This window comes from Tinamus guttatus, unplaced genomic scaffold (assembly GCF_059628265.1).
Source record: "Tinamus guttatus ecotype Peru unplaced genomic scaffold, ASM5962826v1 Tinamus_guttatus_pri_ptg000423l, whole genome shotgun sequence".
Lineage (NCBI taxonomy): Eukaryota > Metazoa > Chordata > Aves > Tinamiformes > Tinamidae > Tinamus > Tinamus guttatus.
This window is the reverse complement of record NW_028288957.1, coordinates 623,226-649,824: the sequence shown is the minus strand read 5'-3', so window position 1 is coordinate 649,824 and position 26,599 is coordinate 623,226. Positions and strand designations below refer to the sequence as shown.

Here is a 26,599-nt window from a genome sequence, read left to right as displayed (position 1 = left end):
AAAGCCAGTTCCTGAGGATGTTTACAGAATTGCTTTGAGATCACCAAGGTTCAAAGCAGTCTCTATAAATCTTTATAAAGAAGTACCCTGAATCTAGAACCCAGCAATATGAAGGTAGTTGGAGGAAATTAACAGGAAAAATTCAGCCAAAGAGAGGTAACAGGTTAAGTTCAACATGAGAGGGGAAAAAAAAAAAAGAAAAAGGTAAAAAGATGATAGTTCCCAGAAACTCAAGAAATTAATCACAGAAAAGTAATAAAAAGCCTGAAAGACTCTACTATGTTCTTGGTGTATAAAGATTAAAAACAAGAAAATATTCAGAAACACCTGTGTAGCTACTTTAGTAAAATGCCATGGGTAAAAATAAAAAAAGGGGGCCAATACTGATGATTTCTTAAGGAAAGTTTTATTTATAAAGTTCAATCTACTCCTATTAGAAAAATGAGCAGCGAACAAACACCGAGGAGGGTTTGTGTACTGCAGAACTTGCAGTGGGGAACTGGTGACAAGTGGCTGTCTGCAGTGGTGCTGCTGTAGGTTCGAGAGCCTTCCCCCTTGTCCCGAAGTGACAGTGCCTCGAGGTCCAGCCCCTTCAAGCCAGGGTCTGAAGCAGCAGTATTTTCTCGTTAATGCAGAAGCGGTGCAAAACCACCATGAGGTTTTCCCCACAGCGGGCGACCTGGCGCTCCATGGCCAGGCGGAAATCTTCTTTCACTCCTTTCGTTATGCCCCGGGTAACCGTATGATGCCTTAAGTCATGAAGGAAAAGGAGAGACAAGATGAAATGAGGTTTGATTGGTGCCTTACTGTATTTTGAAAGGTACTACATGCCATTTACCATGTATCTACTGTCCATACCTGAATTTAGGTTAGGAGAACCAAAGTGCATGCTACGCTATTTTTTAAAACCTTACAACACTTAGAAATTCCAGAAGCGTCTATGCTCTCAAGTCTCTGATTATAGCAGCTGTTGTAGGGGAAAAGAAAGTATTGGCGCTCTAGCTAACAGGAATGTCTCCTTCTTAAACCATGGGAAGTGCCGCAGATGATGCCCTGGTCAAGGCCATTCTTTAAAAAAGTCCTTTGTCCCCAAATGCTGGTCTGCAGCACTCCAGACCTTCTGTGTCACCCTTAGAACAATGTTTGGCAATGCCAAAACACGAAGCTTTACTCACACTGCTCCAGAATCGCATATAGGAAGACCAAGACTTTGTATCGTCTGCCTGCAAAGCCTATTTAGGTATCCCAGGCAAAAGGGCATGCTCTGAAATGAATATCCTAGCATATCCAATGAATATTCCTCGAATGGAATAAAGGGAATAGAGGGAAAAGTAAAAAAGCTAAAGTCAAGTCCTGAGCCAAGGCTACCAAGGGAAGAGCCGGACTGGACCCAGCAAGCACAGCGAAAGTGAGCAAATAAAAATAGAGCACAGGAACCTTTGCCAACGCAGAGATGCAAGAACCAAAAAGGGTGAAGTGCAGAAACTGCCCCTCCCCAAAATACCCCCCAGCTTTGCTTGCATCAGCTCATGCAGCATTTGAGGGATCAGAGCTTAGGGGGAAGCCCTGCAGCTACTGAGCAAACCAGCAGCGCTTTCCAAGTTGCCTGGCAGGTAACAGTTAAGACAACAGAAAATGCAATGCAGAACAACTTCTGTGAATGAAAATAGCTACAAATAGCTGCAGAAATTCGTTGCCTAGAAAGAAAAGGGTTATTCCCTCACACCTCAGACCTTTTGTTCATATGTGATTGGACATGGCTATCATTTGATTGCGATTTCTACATTTTTGTTTCAATTCAACAGCGATTATTAAATTGAGAGAACACGGATACTGGGGACTTATGGATAAAAAAATAAAAAAGAAATGTTATATAGTACAACATGGTTTGCCAGGCAATGTAGGCACAAATGGAAAAAAAAAGAAAAAAAGAAGAAGTTTGAATAATGAAGAGCTGAAAATCATGGGCAGTAAAACATGTTGACAAAACAGCACACTATGAGTGGGTTTTTCCACTTGGTACCTGTCAGCAGTCTGTATGCTGGGCTGTAGCACAGGCATGAATTCCTGTTGCAGTAACCCCAGGGGAGGGCTAGAAGTCCTTTAAAAAACAGCAAATAGCAGCATTCAAACACCCACACGCCAACTTCCCCTCCGGTGCAAAACAGCTCTCCAGCAGCGGGGACAAGAACTTGGAGGAGGCCCCGCAGCAACAGGACGACTGAGCAGCAAAGTGAGGCGTGTAACACTACTTGTCTCAGGTTGCCTAAGTATATTCTCATGAGGTGTTCACCACACTGAAACCACACGCAAACAAGAAATTGAACACTGCTCTGAGCAGCTTCCTTCTGGCGAGGGGAATATTCAAGGAATATTCATCTATGACCAAGGCTGCTCCAGCATCAGAAGCCATCTCAGCCGAAAGGCAGCTTGGCCTCTCTGCATGAAGTTCCGTCCCCATCTCTGCGTTTCATCCGTGGCAGTGCATGTAAATGTCACGCTCCTGGCCTAAAGCAAATCCCCCACAACGGAGACTTTTGTTGCATAGAGAGCAGATCCAGTTTCCTAATTAGTCTCTAACCTAAATCTTTCCAAGGTGGGGAGTGGAGGGTTTGACTTCTGAGGGGACTCTGTGCGTCGTTTGCTCGCACAAACGCTAACAAGGAGTCAAGAAGGAAGACTCACTAAGATGCAGTGCTAACATCAGGTCTAATTCATGGGTGTTTCCGTTAGTATCTTTAATTCATTAATGCTGATGGAGATCTATAGTCAAATATATGTATCACGTTAAAGAAGGAACCATATGGCAGTACCGGAACACAACCAGATACAACTGGCCTGAAATAAAATATTTACCAGAAAGAAAGAAATCATTTAAATGAGATAATCTTTCAAGAGTTCTTGGCATGAATGAGCTCAGTATTTCCAAAGTGGATGAAGGGGGACAGAAAATTTCAAGAAGTTTCAGCAAGATGTCAGTGGCGCTAGGGTGTTGCAGGTTTACCAAATGGATTCTGCACAACTATAGTCACAGCTAAAAACACCCCAATGCACAGTCAGAACAGAAACAACCCTTTTAAGATTTTTTTTTTTTTTAGTTCAAATCAACGGAGATTTTCCTCACCTGTCCACAGGGGTGAGGCAGAAGCATGGGCAGAGAGAAAACTCATTTGTTTTTCACATCAAGTTTACCCAGCATAAACAATAAATAAAACAAAATCCATGGACACCCATGGTGGAAAGGCCACCTTATGGGCCTTTGAAAGGCCCATAAAGGAAACCATACAAGACATATATACATTTTAGAGGACCTCAGGATTAGTCTGCAGGCCATCCAGATCTTACTTCAGCTTTTGAAATACACACTGGAGTTTCATAGAATCATAGAATGCTTAAGGTTGGAAGGGACCTCTAGAGATCATCTAGTCCAACCCCCCTGCACACGCAGGGTCACCTAGAGCACGTGGCACAGGGCTGCGTCCAAGCGGGTTTTGAAGATCTCCAGAGAAGGAGACTCCACAACCTCTCTGGGCAGCCTGTTCCAGTGCTCTGTCACCCTCACAGTCAAGAAGTTTTTCCTCAAATTCAGGCAGAACTTCCTTGTACTTCAGCTGTGCCCATTGCTCCTTGTCTTGCTTCTTGTCTGCACTTTTTCCAAAAGCCCAGCTGGGAGAGGAATGAGCTAACTAGGGCTGTTGAGGCTAACACAGTTGGGTCATGTCCGATCCCCATGCTGGGCCCAGCTGAATAAATATCTGGGGTGCCAGATAGTAATCTAGTAGTGAACTACACCCTGAATCCCACTCCCGTCAGCTCTCTGATGAAGTGGTTTCTATCACATAAGGGCACTGTAAGCAGCCCTGTGGGCTTAATAAGCACCAGAAAAAACACGTATCTCTCCTCCCCAAACACTGCCATTATTCAGGAGACCTAACACTGACTGAAAGGAGGTCCAAGAGAGGTTTCTCTCTTGCAAGGTTGCTCACCACCTATTGCCCAGCTGGCAGAGTCAAAACACTAAGCAACAGCTGCCATAGAAATCAAAATAAAAATCAAAATAAAAGCTGTGACTTCGTGAAATAGCACTAAAACATTACAGCTATCCTGAGACATTGCCAGCCCTGATCTTCTAAGTTCTCTAACTGGCTGATGCCTTTTCTTACGTTCTGTAAAGCAGGAGGGAATCTTGCAAAAGAAAGCACTGGTCTTGACATTATTACATACTTTTCAGGCTGACAAAGTTTATTATTTAACTTCGGAAAATCTATTTAGGAGTCCAAATTTGGATCCAGCTACCTATTCTTAGGCTCCCCTTTTGGAAAAGTTTAGCCTACTCCTAGTGAGAAAAAGAAATCGTCAGAATGCACTGACCTTAACTGGGTCAGTTTGACAAATTTTTACAGTCCCCATCTTAGAAAACACCAATGGTTCTAACAAACAACCATAATATTCCAAAATATGCTGCCTCCAAAACCCTTCAGCCGTTACTTGTTCAGTCTTGACTCCAAGCTAAGAACACCTAGGAATTTAATCCAAATTATTACTTTCCTCCAGCATCTAATAATGAATAAGCTTGTTCAGTACATAGCAAGAGATGATCTGCTGGTTCCAGGCAACGAGGTGATTAGGGCTTCTTGGGGTGTAATTTGTGCTTTATATGTATTTTTTTTCCTCATTTGGTGCTCTTTCATAACTTGGTTTACAACAAACAGCATTTTCCATTCAGCATTAGTATTCAGAAAAACTATTAAAAACACCCTGAACTCAAGTCTCATTATTTAAAGAATTCCTACAGAGTGCAAATTTCTGGTAGAAAGAGCAATACTGTAATCACTGTAATGTGAATCACTGCAAAACAAATGCAAAATTTAAAAACAAAGCTCTGTAAAATTAGAGGAGTTCAATTTTGAAGAACCCCATAAAAGAGTCTACAATTCAATGGGAAATGCAGAGAAGAAACTCATGGCTTTGTTCAAGCTCCTTAAATGAACTCCATTAAATATAAACTCCTTAAAAACATGACAAGTCTTTTATCAAGAGAACTACATGAGTATAAAAACAACATACTTTTTTTTTTTGAAAGAAAATATTAAAATCTTACTTGATCAACATTGCTTGATTTGGCAACAATTCCAGATGAATTTTCCCTCCTTCCTGTGTTCTTAAATAAGCAAATTCCTCCAGCATATCAATATCTGAAGAAAACGTTAAAGATTTCAATAGTGAAAAGCTGATAAACTTTCCTCCTTATCCTTCATATCTGAAGCCACATTGCTGAAACAAAGTTACAGCTATTGAAATATCTTAAAAGTGGTAAAGAAGATCACAGCATGTATTCTTAACTCTCCTCAATTTCAAGAGGAAAAAGCTTTTCAAGCGGTATTTATGAGATACACCTCAGTCAGCTCCTTTCTATGTGTGCAAATCAAACAGAGGTAAAGCGAGTTCAAGTCATTAAGACCAGCCCTCTCCCAATTAATTCACCTGGTCATTTTTATTTTTAACTTAGTTGTCTCAGATGGCAGTCAGATGCCTTGCCTCAACCTGCTTCAACTCCCTGAAGCAGGAGGCCCTGCTTCTTTACCATTTTGTCATTCACAGTTAAGTCTACATTCTTGTAGTGCAACGACTCAATTAAAACTTTTAAGACTAGCATCACTTCCATTAACAGCCAGAGCAACTGCCATTTCCCTGAATAGAAGTGCAATGGCAGAGTAGTTAAGGGGGGGCAGAATGAGAGGCAGTGGGCATACTTATAGCCCAGGGCATGGCCACCAATAAGGAGAGGCCTAGAATGTCAATAAAAGCAAAATTTAATTTATAAAGAAGAGAGAGAATTTATAGCTGCTGCTGAAACCATCTTTCTCAGCACTCCAGCACAAACATTTGGATGTGAAAGACAGTCTTTGGAGAAAGGATACTTGTAACATAGTTGAAGAAATTCTCATACTGGAAGTTTCCTTGCTGGCAGATTTTGTTGATGGCTTTCAGGAACAGGTTCTCACCTCTCGGCCATTCATGCTGAAGCAAAACCACAACGTGGCCCAATGCCATATCATCTCTGCTGTCTGTGAAAGCTCGGAGCTTCATGGAAAACACGGACATTGAGAACATCAGGACAAGCACGCTGCTTTCGCCAATATACAGGATTAATCTCACCTACCTCTGGGCAAATATAAAACAAGCTTTTCAAGACTGTATTTCCTTTGGCCCTAACACTTATAATAGTTTGGAAATTTCCATCCAAACTACCAAATTCTTTCCACTGGCTATACAGGAAGTCTGCATAGAGATAAACATATTTTGAAATGAATCCTATCCGCTCTGCCCAAAACTAAAAAGAGGCATGAGAGAATATGCAGTCTTGACCACAGCTTACCTTGAAACAAGCTAGTAACAGATGAAGGCAATAGGGCATGATAGCTCTACTCGTACATGGCCAGAGCTTCAAATCAGACCCTGCAACACAGAAGATGTAAGACACAGTTCTTTAGGAGTCTCACAATTTTCTAAGTTTTCAAGAAATTAGAATGGAGAGATAACAAATCTGCAACCAGTATCAGGTCCAAAGGAAAACTTTGAAGGTAAGTTGCAAGTGATTCAAAGCGTAAAATTTACTTTTTATTTTAAAAAGTTTTTCTTCTCCTTTTCTGTGGCAGAACTTTATCACCAATATACTTTAATGAGTACCAGCAGGAAAACATTTCACAAAATACAAGAGACAAAATACAAGAGACCCCTACAAAGATACCTTTCCTTTTCACAGTACCAAAGGAGAGGAATTAAACACCTGGTATAAATGCCTGAAAGAAAACAAAGCTGCCACTGGATTTAGGATAGCAGCAACTCCATACCTTTCCTGAATTTAGACTTCACTTTAGGTTGCTCCTCTTGGACTTTACCTCCTTCTTGTATTGGAAGTAAAATATAGCACATGAGGTCAAGCACTTTTTCGCATGTTTGCTATAAAAGAACACAAAGGGACAATAATTCTTAGACTACATTTACCGTTCTTAAAAATATTAAGGATGATTAAAGCTTTCAGAGATTGCAAAACAAAAATACAGTCACAAAATCCTCTGCTAAAACTTAAGTGGAATTACTGATGTCTAACATAGTTTCACTGGGCAAAAAGAAATAGCTGTGATATGGATTTCATTAAACTGTCTGTGGAAGTCCATACAAGACATTTTACTTGTGAAAAATATATGTATTTGCATTCTTCATTTTGATGATGTAAGATCAATAGAACTGAAGCAGAAATATATATATTTATGAAATAGTTCTTATATTTTTTTTCAAAAAGCTCATGTTAAAGATGAAAAAGGAAAATGGGAATGGCATCATGGAATTGCTCTACTTTTCAGTGCTGGATCCCAGAGACTGTAGGAGGTCTGAGGGGATATATAATCAGATTTCTAATGAAGCAGCAAGCTGGAGAGGAAGGAAAGAAGACAAGTTCAATATTAGGAGTGTGGCATGAGATCCAGCCTTTATTATTAGCTCTGTATGACTTCAGACCACCATAAGATTCTGTAACAGTAAAAACAAAGTATTTATTGCAAAGGTAGAGCAAGTTCAGAGGTCAGCCCAGACAATATTATTTTGGAGTCTCATATACCATCAGCTGATATATATATTTTTTAAGATGATAGCAGAAATGTGTTTTGTTTTCTATAAATCTTTCTTGCCTCTCCCACATGAGACCTACACACATTTTTTCCCCTTGATTTTTAAAATGGAAACAGCAAAGCCAAGAGATTCAAATCAAAATTACACATACAGACAACTTAAAGACCACTAGCTATGGAAGATCACAACTAAACCCCCCAAATCACAACTAGCAAGTACACAGTATACAAGAGATGCTAATGAGAAGTGAGCGAGGTGTGGCAGGATCTTTCCCCTGTGAAAACTGAGAGTTTTCTGCAGAGTCCGATTTGGATCTGCTCAATAGCCTGTGGGAAGAAGGCTAATAAGAAAATTCCAGGGAAGGCACCATCAGGAACCACGGCCAATGAAGGACTCTTTTTTGGAATGTTGTACATACCCTATATTCTCCAAGGGCAAAGTGACACGTCGCTAACTGGATTAGCGCTCTCTGATTTTCCAGTGAGCCTTGTCCTGTAATTTGCTGTGGCGGATGAGAGCCCTGAAGAGCTGCCAAGTGATGTAGACTACTAATGGCTTTCTTGTACTGTCCCTTTAAAAAAGAAGGCATAAAAAGACTGCATTAAGTTCTTCCTATACAATGTATGCAATGCCCAAAGATAAAAACGAAAATTCTCTTATAGAAATCTTTCAAAATAGAGACTGTCCAAATAAAAACCTAACAGAAAACACTGCAGTGATGTGGCATGTACAGGAATGTGGATCAATCCCTTGCAAGGCAGCAAGAAGAAAAAAAATGAAAAGAATTCTGTTTGAAAATGAACGTTTATAAAATTGCACTTATAACTGAAACAAATAATCCTGGTCTTCAAAGTTAATCATTATTTCATTTTGGTTTGAAATAGCTTTTCTTAAGGTACCCCAAAAGGAAACATAGAAGAGAACAACCTCTGCTCTGTGGATGGTAGGTGGAATGAGTAGTCAGCCTCATTTCTGATTTTAATGATAATTTTTTTAGTTTAACTGAGTCATCTTAACCCTCGCTGCTTGAGAATTCTTGTGACTACTCTCCAGTAGATGCATTGACTGATAATAAATTGTGCTTCTAACCCTATGACTGACCATTTAAAATGCCAACACAGTGGTCTTTTCCATATGCCAAAACTAAACGTACTCATCATCAACAAGAAAACTATTATAGGAGGAGTATTACAAGTAGGATATCTAGCTTGTGATAAAAAGGTATAACTCCATCCCCAAAAGGGTCACACTTTAAAGGGTAGAATCAGTAGACACCTACAGCAGACAAACTGGCTAATCAAGATAACTTTCACTGCAAGAAAGAGCAATGAAATTGCACCATTTTACTGTGTTTTTTTTTTTTTAGTTTATTTTATTTTTACCTGGTAGATGATCATGTCTGTAAGAAAGATTCTTAACCAAAGCCAGGTATCCGTTTTCCAGGACAAACAAATTCTGGTGAATTCTGTATAAGTTGTCAGAAAGTGGAGAAGACAGAGAAGAGAAAATGAAGCATTTCAGAACTTTCGTTTAAGAAAAAAAAAACAATACCTATAAAAATAAAAATACATTAAAGAATGAAATGTGAAACAATAGAACGGTAGTCACCTACTATTATGAGTGCCACTACTAACCAAATGCTCCTTCAGAAAAAGCTGCTCCCCAAAAAAGCACGAGTAAACAAAGATGTCTGAAGAGTGCAGCAAAATCCAGAAGAAAAAAGAAATCTCCCCCAAGAAGTGTAACAAGTAACACTTCCTTTTGAAACCTGTATCAGTGATATTAAGGACCCAATGAATTTTAAGGATTCCCAATGATCATGATTCAAATTTAACAGTACTAAAATTATTTTTAGCTTGCAACAATGGAGCGTAAAAGCAACTCTTCCTGTGGTAATCCTTACCTTTGTCAAGAGATTCCAGGGAATACAGCAGCTCCCAGCTCTCTCTTGCCAGTTTAAAGCTCTCTAATACTTCTATAGAGTTTGCAAGATCTGCCTTATTTACTGCAATATGGCGACTTCGCCCCTTCCCAGAAGGATCCTCATCATCTGAGCTCTGCTTAAGAAACAGTATAAAACAACAACAACGAGTTCACTTGTTAATTTACACTTATTTCAAAGTCTTTTACTTAATTCTAAAGTATCGAAAGTTTCATTTAATACATGTAAACAGTTGCATACTAGACACCGAAAGATCCTATGCTACTGCCATTAAGTGACTTTTCCTTACTTCACTTTGTTTGAATGTTAGCCCAATCTTTATTGCTATGGAGAAACTCATTGATCTAGTACGATAAGCAGTCTCATAAAACAGGCCATTCAATAACACCGGGGTCATAACCAGCAATTCCAGGGCACCTCTAAAACCATGTCTAGCCCATCCGTACCAAAACCACTGTTCTCCAAATTCTAGAAACAGGCTGTTCTTGGTAAGAAGGAAATAGTCTGGAGAAGTTACCATTGTTTTCTCTCTTCCTTCTGCAAGTTTCCTCTTTTTGTGTATGTGTTTGTTACGATCAATATCTGTATCACCATAGATGTTGGTCACATCTTCGAGAAGAATGAGTGGGGCTTGGTTTGGGGCATTTTGACCTGGTTTTGAAGAGAAATAAATACAATATTGCTCTAAATAGATCAGGAAGGTTTCATGGCCTACTTCAAGCTAGCTTTGCTTCCTTCAAGTTTAAAATGCCAGAGAATACAATTTGAAATTAAATTATGTCACATAAGCTTAAGGTATGTGAAGCTTAAGGTATGGTGAAGTGATGTGTTTCTTACCCTTTATGGTAAAGAATAGTATTTATCAGACACCGCAAGAGTTTCCCTGATACTTTCAGAATATATGTATCCTTTTTTGAAGGAGCCAAAAGATATGTTCAGGCAGTATGTTTTCTCTCATTAAATATTTCTATTATACATTATTATTAAGTTTCACTAGCTATAAAATGGAACTACACTCCTTAATCACAAATAAAATTATCGTGTTCAATTCTGAGAAAGTCTTTCCTCCCAAAACATTTTCTACTTTAACATGCAATCAAATATCATAGATGTGCAGAGTCCAGACAAAGAGAAAACTGAGGGAAAGGGGAAATCCATTAATCTGTTTTCCTGTTTTAAAACCTCTGATGAACAAGTAGTGCAGATGAGTATTTTCATGGGCATTTGTTCTGTTTGTGTTTGCAGGAGGATGCAAGACTAAGGCCTCACTCATAACCAGTAAGAACTTAATTTGGAATCTTGGTATAAGAAGAATCTATTTTATCTCTTGGTATCAAGAGAACCTGAATTAAGCTTTTCCCATCCACTCAAAAAGGTTGTGCTAGGTGGCCACTACAAAAGAAGTCCATGCCACAAGGAGCAGTCTAACAAGAAATGGTGTTATCTCCATTGACTATGTTCAGCCCAGATCCTCCCCTTTAAGTGTCCTCTATGCAAAGGCTACAACACACTGTGAATCACCTCTCCTCCATCACTGCGTATTCCACTATCTTCCATCGCAACCCACGGGAACTTCAAATGGAGCCAAGTCATAATGTAGAAAATAGCATCCATGAGAAAACCACGGAAGTGACACAGCTCTATCAGCAAAATCTAAAGAGCTGCCTACTTAAAACACTGAAGACAGGAGGAGTGCGTTTTTACCTTTACATGTGCCACTTTAAATGAATGCCAGTTAAGCATATGCTTTGCTTTCTAGACACTTATTCAAAAACCTCCTGTTCTGAACAAAACCAAGCCAAACCAAGCCTTTCCTTGGACCCTTGGACAAATCCTTTCTTACATTAATGAAAGTTATACCCAGCCATATAAAAAAATGTTGTGTTTTTCGGCCTAACACACTCTAGAATCTAAGTCTGCAGTTCTTTCAACTGATTTCTAGCACGTAGCACTAAAAATAAGTCCCTAAAGCATCAAATCAAAGAGTAACTCCTGCCAATCCTGCAGGCAGCCCAAAAGAAGTATGAATTGCCTTATTCATTTCTCAGGTCTCCAACAAGGCAGAATGAATTATGTAAGAGGAGTGCATTGAAAATTCTCTCTCAAGAATGTCTATGCATGTGACAAAAAAAAAGGGGGGGGGAACAGAAAAGGGCTCAGTGTTACTGAATTGAGAAAGAGATTTTATTTTTCTGGTACTGTATTTCCTGCTCCAAATACATAGACTCTCCTCCTTATTTTTACAGAGAGGAGGGGGAAAAGCCCTAAAGACACAAAAGACATGAAAGGCACTGAATACCACTGGACTTTAATGCCAACACAGAAATGAGTACAACGTATCTTGTGTATCTTGAAAATATAGAGAGCCTAACTCTATAGTTATGGAATTTTTGTGGACTTCTGTTACGGCACAGATTTTATAACTGTTTTAGCTCTTTGCTCGGCCTGACATGTTTGGATCCTGTGTGACTGTATCCTGTTTAATAAGGGCGCTACCTGGGCTGAGGTTGCTCTTGTTTTTGGGTGCCCCTTCTTAGGGCTCCCTCCCTGACACCTCTACTCTTAAGCTCTTATATCTGATATATGTTATCTCCTTTCAGTGCTAAAGAAAAAATGTAGCATGGAAAATGTCAGCTGCAGGGGACCTAAACTTAAGAATAATGTAAGAATAATACGAATTATGGTGATGGTATCCTCCATTGGGAGGATATTACAGAGGTCTCCCATCACCTTCAAAGATGAGTGAGTTTTCAGATGTTAATGAAATGGTAAGAAGTTTTTACAAAAGTTTAAGTATTAGAAACTAACCCTGGAAGAGAGACGGCTGGATGTTGCTGACATACTGGAATGCATTTTTAAAGAAGACCAGCATCGTGGAATACACTACTTGATTCTTGTATTTAGCATGTGCATCACTATCAAAGTTACTGATGTATCTGCAGAGGTCTTTCATTCTATGCAAAATATCACCAAAACTTCTGAGGAAGAAAGAAAGAATGTAAGTTAATTACAAGTCCGTTACAGGGAGTACAAAATTGAAGGAAAAGATGCATAGTGGATATGAAAACACTGATGTTTTGGCTTGGAAAATCTCTGATGTTATACATAATGTCATCATGATATATCTTTCTTCAGCTCACTTTGTTGACTAATTAAGCCAAATCATCCTCATCCCATATTTATGCATTTCTCACCTTCTGCCTTTATCCATTTGCCATTCACATCTCATTCCCACCACAGACAATATTTTAAATAGCCTCTCCCAAGGATCTGTAATCTGGGATGATTTCTCTGTGAGACCATCTATTACATATTTCTGAGAGCTACGTTTGCTTGGAGACATAATATCGGTGGAATCTTGTGAACCTAGGAAAACAAGCATGTTTCTCATTTCATGAGCAGATCGAGCCAGCAGATTTAATTTCAAGAAGAAAAAATGTAAATTTAGTTTTCTGAGTAACCACCTATTACTGAAAAGGCTAACAAAGAGCATAGGCATTCCTGCCTCCTCTTACAAGACTTGGCAAGGCTGAAATAAGGAAATTTGGACATTTTGTCCTAATTTTTAGTACATATATTATGAGAATCAATTAGTTAAATGACTGCAAGGTATTTTGATATCTAAGATATAAGAAACATCAAATACTATTACTAATCCTATTCTCCAGGAGACAGTATTCTTCATTTATACTATGTCCTTAAATAATATTGAAATACATTTTTAGAAAAGGCTGATCTTACCTTGATACTGGTTTTCAGTCTGCGTAGATCGAGTTACATAGTTAATATAAAATTCTGCTGCTTTATTCAGGTATTTATATAGCAAGCTGGCAGGAAGCCGAACGTCAGGGTTGTTGATTATCAGAGGAAGAACATCACAAACTAAAATATATTTATGTAAAAAAAAAATAGACTTTAATTTTGGTTGTCCTGTTTTTACTGCTATTTGTTCTAACTTTTGTTGAACTTTTCAATCAGCAACGTGAGCCTCTGCCTGACTATATACCACACAAGATCACAAAGCATTTACAGTCGTGTATAGAGTCAACCTGGACTAACGCAGCCTGAATGTGGTCTGAATAACATGGTTTCCGTATCAACATATCCTGAAAACAGCTTACTAAAGTATATTTTGTTGCTGAAACATAACTGCAATTTAAATGTTTTAAAAACAAATTAGAGAGTTTACTTACTGTTCCACAAATCTAATTTTGGCTACCATGGCAGTAAACAATTGTTTACAATTGTAAACTTCAACAAACTCTATCTTAACAGAATATTACATTTACAAAACTATACAGTAAAACAAGCACATCAATCTTCTCTTAATTTTTGCTTACCAAATAATTTTCTAAAACAATTCACTGGGGATTCTTGGTCTTCAATACTTTCAGCTTCTAATAAGGTTTCTCCAAGGCCTACCTATATAATCAGAGGTTAATAATAATGATAATTAAAAAAAAACAAACATTCAACTTAGAAACTCTTTAAAATATGTGATGCAATGATGCTGAGCTGATTCAGCAGTGATGCTGAATCATTCAGTGGATACATCAGTAGCATAACTCTAAAGCAACTGCCTGATATACTAATCTCCATTTACTTAAACTGCCTGTATTAAATAACAGGTGAAAGCAAAACCACGAGATAGCAAAACCAAGACCAACAGAAAAACTGTGCACATGCCTATATATCAGCAAAGTATGCACATATTGGTGGCAGAGATGGAATTAGCAGTGCTTGAAAAGCTACTGCCTGTCGCCTGAGCAATGAATAGAAAATCACAGCAGAATCTGGACTATTTAGCTACTCCTTGCCTGATGCAAAAATAAGAACTGATTTAGCTAATGTGTTCTGGAGTTAACATGCTTTACTTGCTGTCCACAATAGCTTAAAAACGGTAGGTTGTCATTCACAGTGCTCTAGCAGCAATTCAATATGACAAAGCAAGCAAACTGCTTGTCACAGTCTGGTCATGACCTCAAAGCACTCTCCCCAGACTGAAAGCTTACTGAGAAAAGCTGAAGCAATATTACTTTGTAGGCTATAGAATTCCTCTATACTATTGTTTTGCACTCTTATTATTTTTTTTTAATCATGGAACCTTCTTTGCCTTTACAAAGCAAAAGCTTGTTTTATTTGCTTGCATTTGATGCACGTGTAATTCTTTGCTGTTGGTAACCTCAAGGTACTGCCACGTGAACCATCAGACTCAGTTAAACACAGACAAAAAAACCATTCCTCTCCCTAGGCAAAGCAAAAGATGTTTCGACAATATCTCAAGAAACAGAATGATGATGCTGTGAATAGTTAAAATGAGTTGCTTTTCTCTTACCCCATGTTGTACCACAGTCTCTGGAAAGCGCCGCAGAAGGAGCAGGAGCATTTCTGCCCTTTCTAGCGTGTTAAAACACTGTTCTGTGGCCTTCAGTAACATTTCGCACTGGACTCGACCAGGAAGCGTCTCAAATAATCCTTAAAAACAGAATTGTTCAACTTAATAAGTTTGAATTGCAAAGACGATAGACAAAAAGATAAAAATCTAGTCAGCATCACCTTCCCAACCACTGAAAAAGATTTCCTTATGCCTCAAGTGAATACATGAGACCCTCAGAAAAAAGAGTGATTCTCTCAGCAAAGTCCATAGGAATATCCACCTGTTTATTTTGGTGCATAGAACATGATTTAAAAAAGCAAATGTGGTTGATTGGAATACTCAATCATAACACTTAAATATTGAACATCCTATGATATTTAGTAGTTCATTCAAAAAGAACATATATATATATATATAAGAAACTTACATCCCCTCCCTTTTAAATTTAACATTTTGTATATATGAAGATACCTTCTTCATTTCTTCTAAATTTCCAGTGAGACATTGAAAAGAAACCAACATATTGTTATGCTGTTTTACATATTCTCTCTGAAAAATAAATAATGAAAATGCAGAAATGTTTCTTCAACTAGAATAGCTTGCATAGGAAGAGTTGTACAGTGTTGCTCCTTACAGCTCCTACAGCACATCTTCAAGCAAAAGATAATAATGTGTCATTAATAATGTGTAAACCCTGCTTTCAAAACTGCCTAGGGTTGTCAGCAAATTGTTCTGATTACTGTGCATTTTCATGACTTTTAAGTACAAAAGCACCATAGTTTTAAGATTATTCTTTTTCTGAAATAATTTGGACCATAATTGACAATTTGCACCTTTCCACTTACTCTCTGTGCAGTCTGTTTTCTAACTTTCCAGAGTGCCTTTAGCTTTTGCAGACTTGGACTATCTTTATCAGAGACCAAGTGAATCAGCCTCTTGTATTTCTTTAGCATTTTAGAAACCTAATGCATTGCATAAAGTTTGTAAGGCTAAAGCGACAGAAAGGATCTGCAAGCAAGAAGCCACACATAATTCAAAAGATGTTTATTTGCAACACTAGATATGCAACTAGAGGACTTACCTTTACATGCCTTTACACACTCACCAAGTAGGATACTCACCTCTTAAAAACTGGGTCTGCTTGTCCTGGGAGTCATTCCTTAAAGCCGACGTAATGACGCTGATCTCTCGCCACACTGCAGGTTGGTCTGGAAAATTCACAAACCTGCAATACAGTTTGGAGAAAGAAACACGCTGTGATGTGTTCCACACTGCCGTGTGGAAAAGCAGTTCCCAAGCTGACAGCTTCCTAAAAAACGATTTACCTGGACAAATAGCAAATAACATTTTGCCTTTTTCTGAGACTTTTTGATCTCCTGCTTAGCTTATCTATGCAAGATATCATCTTCTATTTCCAAGAACGCTTGCATTATATTTTTGGAAACTCTCATATTTTTTCTGTGATTCAAGGCAGTGCGGTCATTTTACTTACATGTCATAGAGCAGTCTACCCGCCGATGCTGTCCGTTCAGCGTTCCTCTCGATGGTGTACATCTCATACTGCAAGGTGGGAGAAGAGCCCATGAGCTTTTACACATTTGTGTACACATTTACAAGCACATTTACAAAGCAGGTTAGGTGTTCAGCTCTAAACACTCATCACTTACGTGCCTGTTGTTAGGCCCATGTCTGAGTAACAGAAAGGGAGAAGAAAAGATGGCAACATCTGCAGCTGAGAGTAACAGCAGAATTTGGACTATTTAGCTACCTGAAAAGTTTATGTGTAACTTCTGTACACTAATGTAAGTATGCTAGTATTAGCATATTGGGCTTATTTTTACTCAAATAAAAAGACCAGTAAGAATTTGACAAACTTGTTTGTGGACTAAAACAGTGCAAAACTCCACAGTGCTAAGGAACCACAGATAACGAGTACTTTAAGATTCTGTTAGAAGGGGCTTTTAGCAAAGGCAAACCCAAACGTTGCCCCATGTTTCCTTCATGCAAGAAGCACGAAGGATCCTTCCTCCCATTTACTAACAAACACTTCTTCATTCATGGGACAGTCGTGGGAGAAGCGTACCCTTTAGTGCAAAGAAACACAAGAACCGGGCTCCTTTTCGTAAATATTTTATTCTTCGCCACAGGGGAAACGCGCCCGCCTCAGCTCGGCCGTTAACCGACAACCAACCGCCACCACGGGACGCCCAGTAACCCCGGCAACAGTGGGGCCCGCCCCCTCCCGCACCCCATTGGCCGGAGCTCCCGTCACTCAGGCGGCCGGCGCCGCAAGGCCATGTGGGGCCGCCCCGCGCCCTTAGCCCAGGCCGCGGCGGCGGCGGTGCCGGCGCTGCTAACCTGGATGTTGAAGTCGGCGGGGTAGAGGCTGCGCGCCGTGATAAGCCAGGCTTTGGCCGCCCACAGGTCCCCCGGCACCAGCTCACGGGCCCGCTTCACCAGGAACTCGCAGTCCCCCTGCGCCGACATGTTGGCGCTGAGTCGCAGGCGCGCATGCGCTCTCCCGCTGCGGGCCGTTACTCCCGCGCCGCCGCTGAGGCGGAGGGTGGTGCGTGCGGCCGCCATTTTGGGGGCGGGTGGCGATGGTGGTGGATGTTGTGGTTGTGCGTGCGAGAGTGAGGGGGGGGGAGGCTGTTGTGGAACGGGGCTTGGGGTCGTTAGGGACAATACTTTGGGGTCTGGAAGCCTGCCCACCGTAAGGAATGTATCTTTGGAGACGGGGTTGTGGGTAGGGGGACCTGTTTTCCTCCGTTCGACAGCTGCTGTGCTAGGTAACAGGGGACTTGTGGCCACATTAGAGTCAAGAACCCCTCTGTGAATCAGGGTTTACAGACAGCTGAGCTTTTGCAGCTTTGCTGTTTATCGCTGCTCTCCTGTAGTGGGCGCTGCTCCACATCAAAGCAAACTTGGAAAAATGCAAAGCAGAATTGCTACAGACTGGGTTTGTGATGCCTAGGGGGTTTTACAGTACCCAGGTGACCAGCAGCAGATGGCAAGGAAAAGCAAGGGCTTTTCTGCAGACACTTTCCTAGCCTTCAGCAACTTGGAGGTTAACATTTCCTTATAAAAGAAACCTTTCAGTTGTTTGGATGCTTTTTGAGTACAAGTGATTACAAGTCTGACTCTTCCTGTTTTTTACCAGGCATGATAAGTTCCTGATCTTTTTTTTTTTTTTTTCCTGGTGACTTCTTTCAGGTAGGCTGTTCATTTCGAGACAAGGCACACTGCAGACTTTGCACCTGGGAACTTTTATTGATTAAATCCACTATCTAGGAGATAGTTTATCTATTTAGCAAACAATTGTAATAGACTTTTGCTCTCTAATGGAGATAAATCATAAAGGACCAAATCTGTGTTCAGTGCCATATTCTTTGCCGCCTTCTTTCTTCATTATCACATAAGGCCAGAAAATGCTGATCATTGTGCTGGACAAGGTGATCCTATTGGCAGAGCCGCAACAGATTTTCAGCCCGGAGGCACCACAGAGTCCTTGGCCTTATTTCTGGGATTGAGAATGAAATATCAAGGTCTTGCCCCTTAGCTCTGTCTTCATGCACCCGTCACGTGCAGTCTGAAGGAACGCACAGTATGTGATTAACTCGCCTTCAGAAAAATGACAAAAGCCACATCAGAAAATCTCGCACAATGGACTCAACCTTCTCTAGGCTAAACAGATCCTGTCAGCCTTTTGTCCTAGGAGAGAAGTTCCGTCCCTTAATCATCTTTATAGTCCCATGTTGTAAAGCATTTTTTCCTCAATCAACACCTGTTTGCTTATTTACTCAGCCTTCCAGGGAAAGGGGAGAGAGATGTCATATAGATAGTGTAGCTTAGACCAGGCAAGAAGTCTAGGGGACATTGTTCAGACTTATGAAGTATGAACCACCTGAAGAGGGTTCAAGCTTGGAAGAGTTAGAGTTAATGGGGGCTTTCAGTGTCACTCTCCACCTTCTAATATTCTGGATAGCGAGATCTGGAAAGCATGAATCCCACTGCTGTCCTATGGGCAAGGCCTTGGAGAAGAGTTTAGGTGTTGACCTAGCTGTGCAGCGAGGTCTGATGTATCGAAATCTAAAAGTCAAACCTCGTGGTGGTTTTAGACCCGTTAGATGTCTTTGGGCTTTATGAGAAGCAATTTCTACAGCTAAGTTATTTGAGCTGCCTATGACTTGAGAATTTGAGGCTGAGACCAAGGGGCTTGGAGCTGAAAGGCTTCTGAGTGGCAGAGCAGGAAGAACAAAAGGAGGTTGGGAGTCCAAGTACAGAACTGCCTAGGAAATTAGGGTTTCAACACATACCCTTGTTCATAGACTAGCATCTTGCTTATAGGTGGCAATGTCACAAGCGTGCATGTTTCAGCAGATCCAGTGCCTTATCATGAAGCAACAAAATGGAGATCTGCCTCTATGGTTGTCCATAATATTTAAATCAAAATTCCTGCTTCAAAATGCTGAAAATTGTCTGGCCCCATGTTCTTAACACTCTCTCTTAAGATGCTTGTACACATTGATAAGACCCCCTCTCAGCCTTGTCTAGGCTTATGCAGGTCCTCTCAGCCTTTCATCATATAAGAGAAGCTCCAGACACCTAATCATCTTCATAGCTCTATGCTGGACTCTCTCCAGGAGTTCCGTGTCTTTCAAATCCACTTCATTTCTGCAATAGCCTAAAGCAGCTGTTATTAACTGACCTAATTTTCACGGGTACATGAAACAATTTACGTTGAAAGGGACCTCAAGAGATCATCTGGTCCAGTCACCTACCTCAAAGCATCTAGAACTACAAATAACTACACTTTTATGGTCCTAACAAAATGCCCAAATCCTGCTCAAGCAGAAAGCAAGTGTGATCAGGTTCCCTCAGGCTGCAGTTTCACAGTGCTGAGCAGTGGCAAATAGGTGTTTGTAATAGGAAACATTTAACTAGTCTTGCGGGCAGGTATTGCTATTACGAGGAATGTTAGGCTACTTTCCTCGCCCTTAGGTCTGGGAAATTGAACTGGGTTGTAGTTCTGCATGCATGGCATAAGCAGAGTTATTAATCACCATAATCTCATTTGGCCAGTGTAACATTTATGACTGCAGCGACTCTGCGGCTGAAGCTCTGAACGCAGTGAGTCGTCCAGGTGCAATAAAAGCATAATATAGTATGTTGATTACAGCTCTGCTTGGTGCACACAGGGGAGCTTGGATAGAGTGCATGGGCTTAAAAGCTTAGAAAATACCATCTTTAACTTGTAAACTAGGTGGACCTTAGCTATAAATATATTCTGCCCCTTACAAGACAGAAGGGGAATTGTTTTCAAGGAGAATTTAGGCATTTGTAACCCTTTATTTGACCAAGCTCTCTTTTATCGCTTTTATTATTGAGTGAAGCTCAAAATGCATTCAACTGGCTGGACAGAGGCACCTGGATGCAAGCAGGTTGAGCTGTGCCTTTGCTTAGATCCCTGTTGCTTCTAAGAGGGATGCTGGGTCATTTCCTGGGGTGCAGAGAGTTGTATAGTAATTCCCCATATTTGGTGATGAATGTGGTTTTATTTGCTCCGAACTAGGCTGCTCAATTTCCTTGTTCTCTCCACAGTAAACATAGTGCTTCAGGCTCTGATGAGGTCTTTTGTCATGGAGCTGTTGTTCCCAGGAGACCTGCTTAACTCATCACTTACAGCCACAGACTTAGAGGCATCTGAGCCCTCCTCCGCAGTAAACACAAAGCAAATCAGCAGCATGTGCCCACTGACTTCCTTTAATCACTAAGCGCCGCTTGGTCTGCAGTGTCCTGATGGAATTGAAATGGAATTACATTAGAGACTTCCTCTGTAAGTACAGTGTCTTTCGAAATTACTTTCCAACAGCATGCTGAATGCCATAAGCATAGAGTTTTAGAAGCCAGTCAGTCATTGACAGCCTGCTGTGCTAGGTGACAATCACTAGTTGGAGTATGTCTATATTTCACCCTAAGAAAACGCTTTTCTTTTATGTCAGTGTCGCTATGTATATGTGTGTAATTACCCTCATCATGTACAGCAAAACCAGTCCAACGGCATGTTTAGAGAAACTGTCCTTGAGAGCGATGGCCTCTTGAAGGAGCGCAGCTCATGTAAGAGCAGTGGGACTGTCTCCAGACGACGATGCTGAGAGCATATTGAAAAGCTGTCTTCAGCGGGAGCTTGCCAGTTTAACAACTCCGTTCACTGTTCCTATTGCACAGTGAGCTCTTTGACGCAACAGAAAGAGCTGCCCTTTTTTTTTTTTTTTTTTTTTGCTTTGCTTCCTCTTAAATCCGCCTGGCCAATTTAAAGCTTGTGGATATACTTTTCTCCTCAGGGAGAGCTTATGTGAGGATTTTCTTTTTTAACAGTTCGTCCTGTGAAACAATTTTTCTTTTTCATTGTTTACTGTTAGAAAATGTTGGAGCTGAACGCAAGGCTTTCATTGCAGGTCAGTGGATGAACTCTTGACCAAAGCATTTAACATTCAAGTGTAGCTTTAGAAAGTGCTGTAGTTTGGGAGGGAAAAAAAGCAAGTTAGTGAGGTTGTGTCATTTGAGCACATGTGTGCCTACTGCTGGACCAGAAATCTTTTCAGATCTTCAGTGACTGAGTTGTGCCCGATGAATTTGCCGTCTTTGTTTTGTAGACAAATGTACCAAATTAATATTTTATTGAAAGCAGTGAGATGACATCACATTTCTCTCTGTGTTATTTAGTTCCCGCTTGTCTGCATTCCCTCAACATGCAGTAAGCTTTACTAGGAATTTTTAAAACAAAGTTTCCCCTCTCCTTTATCTTGAAAGGATTGTCTTTGAGTTACATGTTTTCTCTTCAGCACATTGTAGTGGAAAACATGTTACTCCGGGACACATGCTGCCTGCAGGGAATATAGTTATTTGCTATTTTGTATTTGTGTTATTTACTATTTTGTTTTTCTTCTTAGATTTCTATGAAGAGAACTCAGAAAGGATACGGATTTGTTGTTAACGTCTCTCTTCAAATGATATCTGAGGTAAGACAGTTTTCTTTCTCTATCTCAGAAATTAATACGTTAAGTAGATTCTGTATTTTTCATGTGTATTTACTGAGATTTTTCTGTTGTGACTTATTCTTTTTCTCTCTGATTATCAAACATGAATATTTGTCCATCATAAAATTGTTCTTTGTGTGTGCAACACTTAAAATACTGTATTTTTATTTCAACAATATCTGCATTTACAGATCTACATGTTTCTCTTTGGTGGTGTACCCTAAATTGGGAGAATGCTTAAAAATAATAATAAAATGATTTTATAATTGACTTGGGTTTCTCCTCTCTTATTTTCACATTAAGTGTGTGTGCGAGTGGTTTTCTTGCCTTTGGTAGGCAATTCTTCTGCAAACTTTGTAAAACAGTTACAGTTTTTTTCCACTGTGAATCACTTTGCTTGTAGGATGACTTTTCTGGAAATGTTTAAGTAAGTTAATTGTTTTCAAATATATACAGTATCTTTCTGCTGTATTGTTTTTTAATAGCACTCCAAAATTTAACAAAAAAAAAAGTGATTCCTATCAAGTTGCTCATTTCCTTATCCACTTAATGTTTTGGTTATGAGAAGTGTACAGTTTTCCAAGCTATTGAGTCATTATTTGTGAGGATTGGTTCAGCTGAAAGGTGTCATTGCAACACTGCCCATACACAGCTGTGCTGAAAAAGAAATTTGTATGGGATACCACTGTTAGTGGCTTATGATTATTGGCTGGGGAATTAGAAAATATTAGTTTTTTGTTTATTTTTAAGCAATTTAAGATGTTAGGATTCCAGGGAGATAATTTTTTCTTCTACTAGTTTCTGTGGCAGGATCCACATGTTTATAACTCAAGATTTTGACAGATGCTTTCTGTCATTTTATTGCTGTTTAAATCAAGCCCTCTGAATCTTCATGACATTTCTTACAAGGGGAAGTTTGTCTTCAGGTATGCTGTACTGCCGATCGAGCAACTTTTTTTTATTTAGAAAATCATCTGAAATCTTTCCTGTCTGTTTCTTCACATCTCTGAAACATTTTGCTGTTTGAATAGCAGATGGTGTTGTGTCCACTCCAGAGATCTGTCTTCCAGTGTTTCGCCAAGAGGTTGTATAGGGAAATGTTAGGGATATGAGGTAGAGTTCCAAAACTACGATGAACTTATCTTATAAAGTATTTATAAAGCTTATAAAGTAAAGTATTTATACAAGTTTTATTTAGCTATTTGTAATGCACTCGCATTAATAAATTAATTTAAAAGAGGTTTTAAAACATACTGAGGCTTAACTTTCTTTATTTGACATTACATCAAGTCTTAGCCTTTTCTGTCATGTATTTTGGGGAGTTACAAATCCACATCCTATCAAAGTGCAAAGATACAATTTAGGCCATCAACCTGTTTTCCGTGTTAAAAAAAGGCTTGTTCTCTACCATATAAATGCTGAACGTGAATTCTCAACTTGCATTTGCCTTAAAAAATCTAAACATAAAGCAATATATTAAATTAATGTCATGATAGTGCATTTTCAGAAATGTCTTCTCAGCAAGTGAGGTATCGTTTCCTACCACTGTTGTTGGCAGAGGTGGCATTAGGCCTCGTTTCTTCTACCTTCCAGTTTGTTAGGTAGTCAGTCCTGTTCCTCAAAGGGGATCTCATATCTTGATGTGCTGACATTTCTATTAGCTTGATTTTGCTGGAGGGCATGAATGAGGAAGAGGCATAAATAATGCAGGCCTTCCAAGCTCACTTGAGTGTATTACTTGGGATCTTTGGGGCTGGAGTGTTCACTGAAATATCTTGCTCAATTCCAGTCTTTTTACTTAGCAGTGGGCCCTGGTATTTATTTCTGTTTCTCCTGATATTTGTGGTGCCAGCTTTTTATCTGGCCAATGCAGCAGAGCTTATGGGTTCTTTTATTTCTCCTTGAATGCAGTGAATGGTGTCAGATTTTATTACCCCAGTTACCTGGTTTATGGATTTGCCACATCCTTAGGAAAGGTTGCTATTGTCTAGTTACCCTAAAGCATGCATAACTCAAGCCAGGTTAAGAATAAATATAGTAAGAACATTTATTATTATAGCAGCTGATGTAGACAACAATCTTGAAAACATTTATGGAAGCTGTATTTGAAGAATTGAAAAGAAAATACATTTAATAATTTTATACTGGCTTATATTGCAAAGGTGTCTTTGCCCAGTCCCACTGATGTGATGCTCTTCTGACAAAATGTTCTGCTTTGTGCATCGCCTGCCCTCCAGATTGCATCTCTTGGAAAGAAACTGTTCATATCTCTCTGATGAAAGAAAGCTCCATCAAACCACATCTTTCAGAGCACACCTCAGGTAATTTTTAGATTCTTGAAGAACTTCACTTCTTATAGCCAATCTCCTTTGTAGTGTTTTCAGGCAGCGTAGTTGTAGTCTTTCGACCCAAAATCCCCCAAACCCATTTCGTTCCGGTGTTACTCAAAGCAAGTTAATACTGTTGTATTTAATTTATTTAATGTTCTTTGATGCAGAGAGATCCCTTTAATACTGTTTGTGTCACCTTCTGTACTTGAGTGACTAGTTCACCACACTTCTTCAAGACACACAGTTCAATGAAAAATGTCTTTCAGGGTGGGCCTTATTCTGCACAAATGAATTTATTAACATACCATTATGCACATCTCTGGCTTTTGCCTGACACCAAAAGCAGTGATATCTTGCAATGCATGAGGAGTGGCTGGTCCCTAAGCATAATCGCTGTGCGTGGCTACCAGGTCCTCCAAAATGTGTGATCAGCTAGGCCTGGTTAAGACCTTTTCTTCAGGGCTTTGGTTATGGCTGTTCAGTGTTGCAGTATGAAAATATTCTCAGGGTTTATTTTCAAACAAAACCTGTGACTGTCTCTTCTGAAGATAGGGGATTTCTTCCACCAAGGGGAAACTACTTTTCTTGGAGGAAATAGAGCTGTCCCTACCTGCAGGGTGGTCTAACAGCAGCTGCTTTGGAATCAGTGGTGTAAGTCAGGTTGTGGAACTAACTTCAGAGGGAGAGTCACGTATGGAGGTAAGGGGAAACATGGAAAGGATACATTCTGGGAAATAGTTTAGATAGGGACACATGAGGTAGAGACAGTGCAGAGCTGTGTGTTACTGTAAAGGATGAGCACACTGAAGCAGGTGACAGGGTAGAAGGCTTGTAGGATATGGAAGTTGAATTGTTTGAGCACCAAATAAATAGATCTGAGGGATACTTGGCAAAACTACTTGTCTCTTAACTTACATTTCATCAGTTTGCCTTGTCAAATATGCTTCTGTGAACAACTCTACACATGCAGTGTCTGTGAGGGCCTCTGAGCACTGTTAGAATATTGCATGTAACAGGTTATGTCTGAAGTGATGTGTTGATGTGAAGAGAGGCTGTTATCAGAATGCCATGAAGCTAGAGGAAATGGGCGGACTCCAGTGATTTAGCTCACTCCTATAGTTGCATAGGCCCCTTTCACATGGACTTGATTGCATTTAGGCTCAAGAATAAAGACTTTGATAAAAATACCTTACATTCAATATCTTCCACAGCTTCCAGGGAGCTGGAACAACTCCATGGAAGTTGCCAACACCTGCTTCAAGAAATGTCATGAGCATGTTGATCAAGCTGAAAGTACTTTATCCTTTGTGTTATACCTTAGCTGCAGCAAAGCATCAAAAGGTAGGGCCTTAATAACAGTTTTCTACTCTTAGGTTTGTTAATAGATAATAACTGGTCAAGGGGGCAGTAAGTATTTTATGTACAGATTTCTATGTTTTAGACAGATAGTAAGATGCTAAAACTTTGTTCCATGCAAAGCCCCATCAAAGCCCATAGTAGGAGTATTAAAAGTACATTCCAAGCAAACATCTTCAAAATTTTCCCTAAACTCTTCACAGTTACAGTTCTACTGTCCCATTGATCACGCTGTTGTTGACACCATTGTGCCGTTCTGTAGCTGAATTAGTGGTCTGCTCCTAGCTCAAGAGAAGAGGCTTGCAGATGTGGTGTTAGTCATATAGCAGGAACAACTGGATTGCATGAAGTAACTCAGGCATCCAAGTAAGTTCATTTTTGATGATGATGTCTTTATTGGGCAAAATACAGCATAGATACTGGGGAGGAAACAGTAGAAAAACTTTGCAGGAAGTTTTTACTTTCATTAGCAAGTAGATGGAAGAAATGATGGTTTTCATTTCTGCGTCTGTTCTTGTATGAAGTGGGCTGCCTCTCCTTATATGTGAATAGACATAGTCTTCATGTTGTGTTGCTTTGATAACGGGGACATAAACCAGCCACTTTGACATGTGCTGTGTCCACGCACCCACTTATTCTGAAATGAAAGAATCGCAAAACTATATTTAAAAACTTCACTGAAGTGAAATCACTGGGGTAGAAAGATTTTTTTTCCCTTTTTCCACTCTGTTATGTGACTCAAAGTGCTCTTGCAAATTACTGGCAAGAAGAAATGGAACAATATGCACTCCAGAAATCCTGGAAGAGTGTGTAAAGGCCCCTGGGAATTGTTTCTGTTGGAGAGGGCTGAAGCAACAGTAGGCTTCTGGCTTGCTATTTCTGAGAGCCTTTTTTTTGGTAAAGCTTCAGCTATAAATAGTTG

The 26,599-nt window shown here is 39.8% G+C and overlaps 1 protein-coding gene across 2 annotated transcripts; it reads right to left on the bottom strand.

Annotated features, from left to right (window-relative positions):
• Nucleotides 1-384: 384 nt before the first annotated feature.
• Nucleotides 385-17,438, bottom strand: INTS10 (integrator complex subunit 10). Of its 2 annotated transcripts, XM_088531578.1 has the most exons (18): nt 17,310-17,438; nt 16,444-16,511; nt 16,073-16,176; nt 14,910-15,049; nt 13,915-13,996; nt 13,316-13,456; nt 12,769-12,940; nt 12,383-12,552; nt 10,092-10,225; nt 9,536-9,689; nt 9,015-9,097; nt 8,051-8,203; nt 6,855-6,963; nt 6,380-6,459; nt 5,922-6,084; nt 5,102-5,195; nt 2,024-2,101; nt 385-749 (listed from the first exon to the last, which is right to left on the bottom strand). In XM_088531578.1, the coding sequence occupies exons 1-18, from the start codon at nt 17,436-17,438 to the stop codon at nt 593-595; spliced, it is 2,211 nt and encodes a 736-aa protein (XP_088387704.1). In that variant the 3' UTR covers nt 385-592. The 2 variants fall into 2 exon arrangements, with proteins under 2 accessions (XP_088387704.1, XP_088387705.1); XM_088531579.1 differs by lacking the exon at nt 2,024-2,101.
• Nucleotides 17,439-26,599: the final 9,161 nt, after the last annotated feature.

What these genes read in the sequence shown, in the direction of transcription:
- INTS10 (XM_088531578.1), bottom strand. Translation starts at nt 17,438, where the DNA reads ATGTCGGCGCAGGGGGACTGCGAGTTCCTGGTGAAGCGGGCCCGTGAG. An exon ending in CCGCCGACTTCAACATCCAG is followed by an intron (nt 16,512 to 17,309) that starts GTTAGCAGCGCC and finishes CCCACCTTGCAG; the next exon opens with TATGAGATGTACACCATCGA. An exon ending in GCAGACCCAGTTTTTAAGAG is followed by an intron (nt 15,050 to 16,072) that starts GTGAGTATCCTA and finishes TCTGTTTTTAAG; the next exon opens with GATTATTTGAGACGCTTCCT.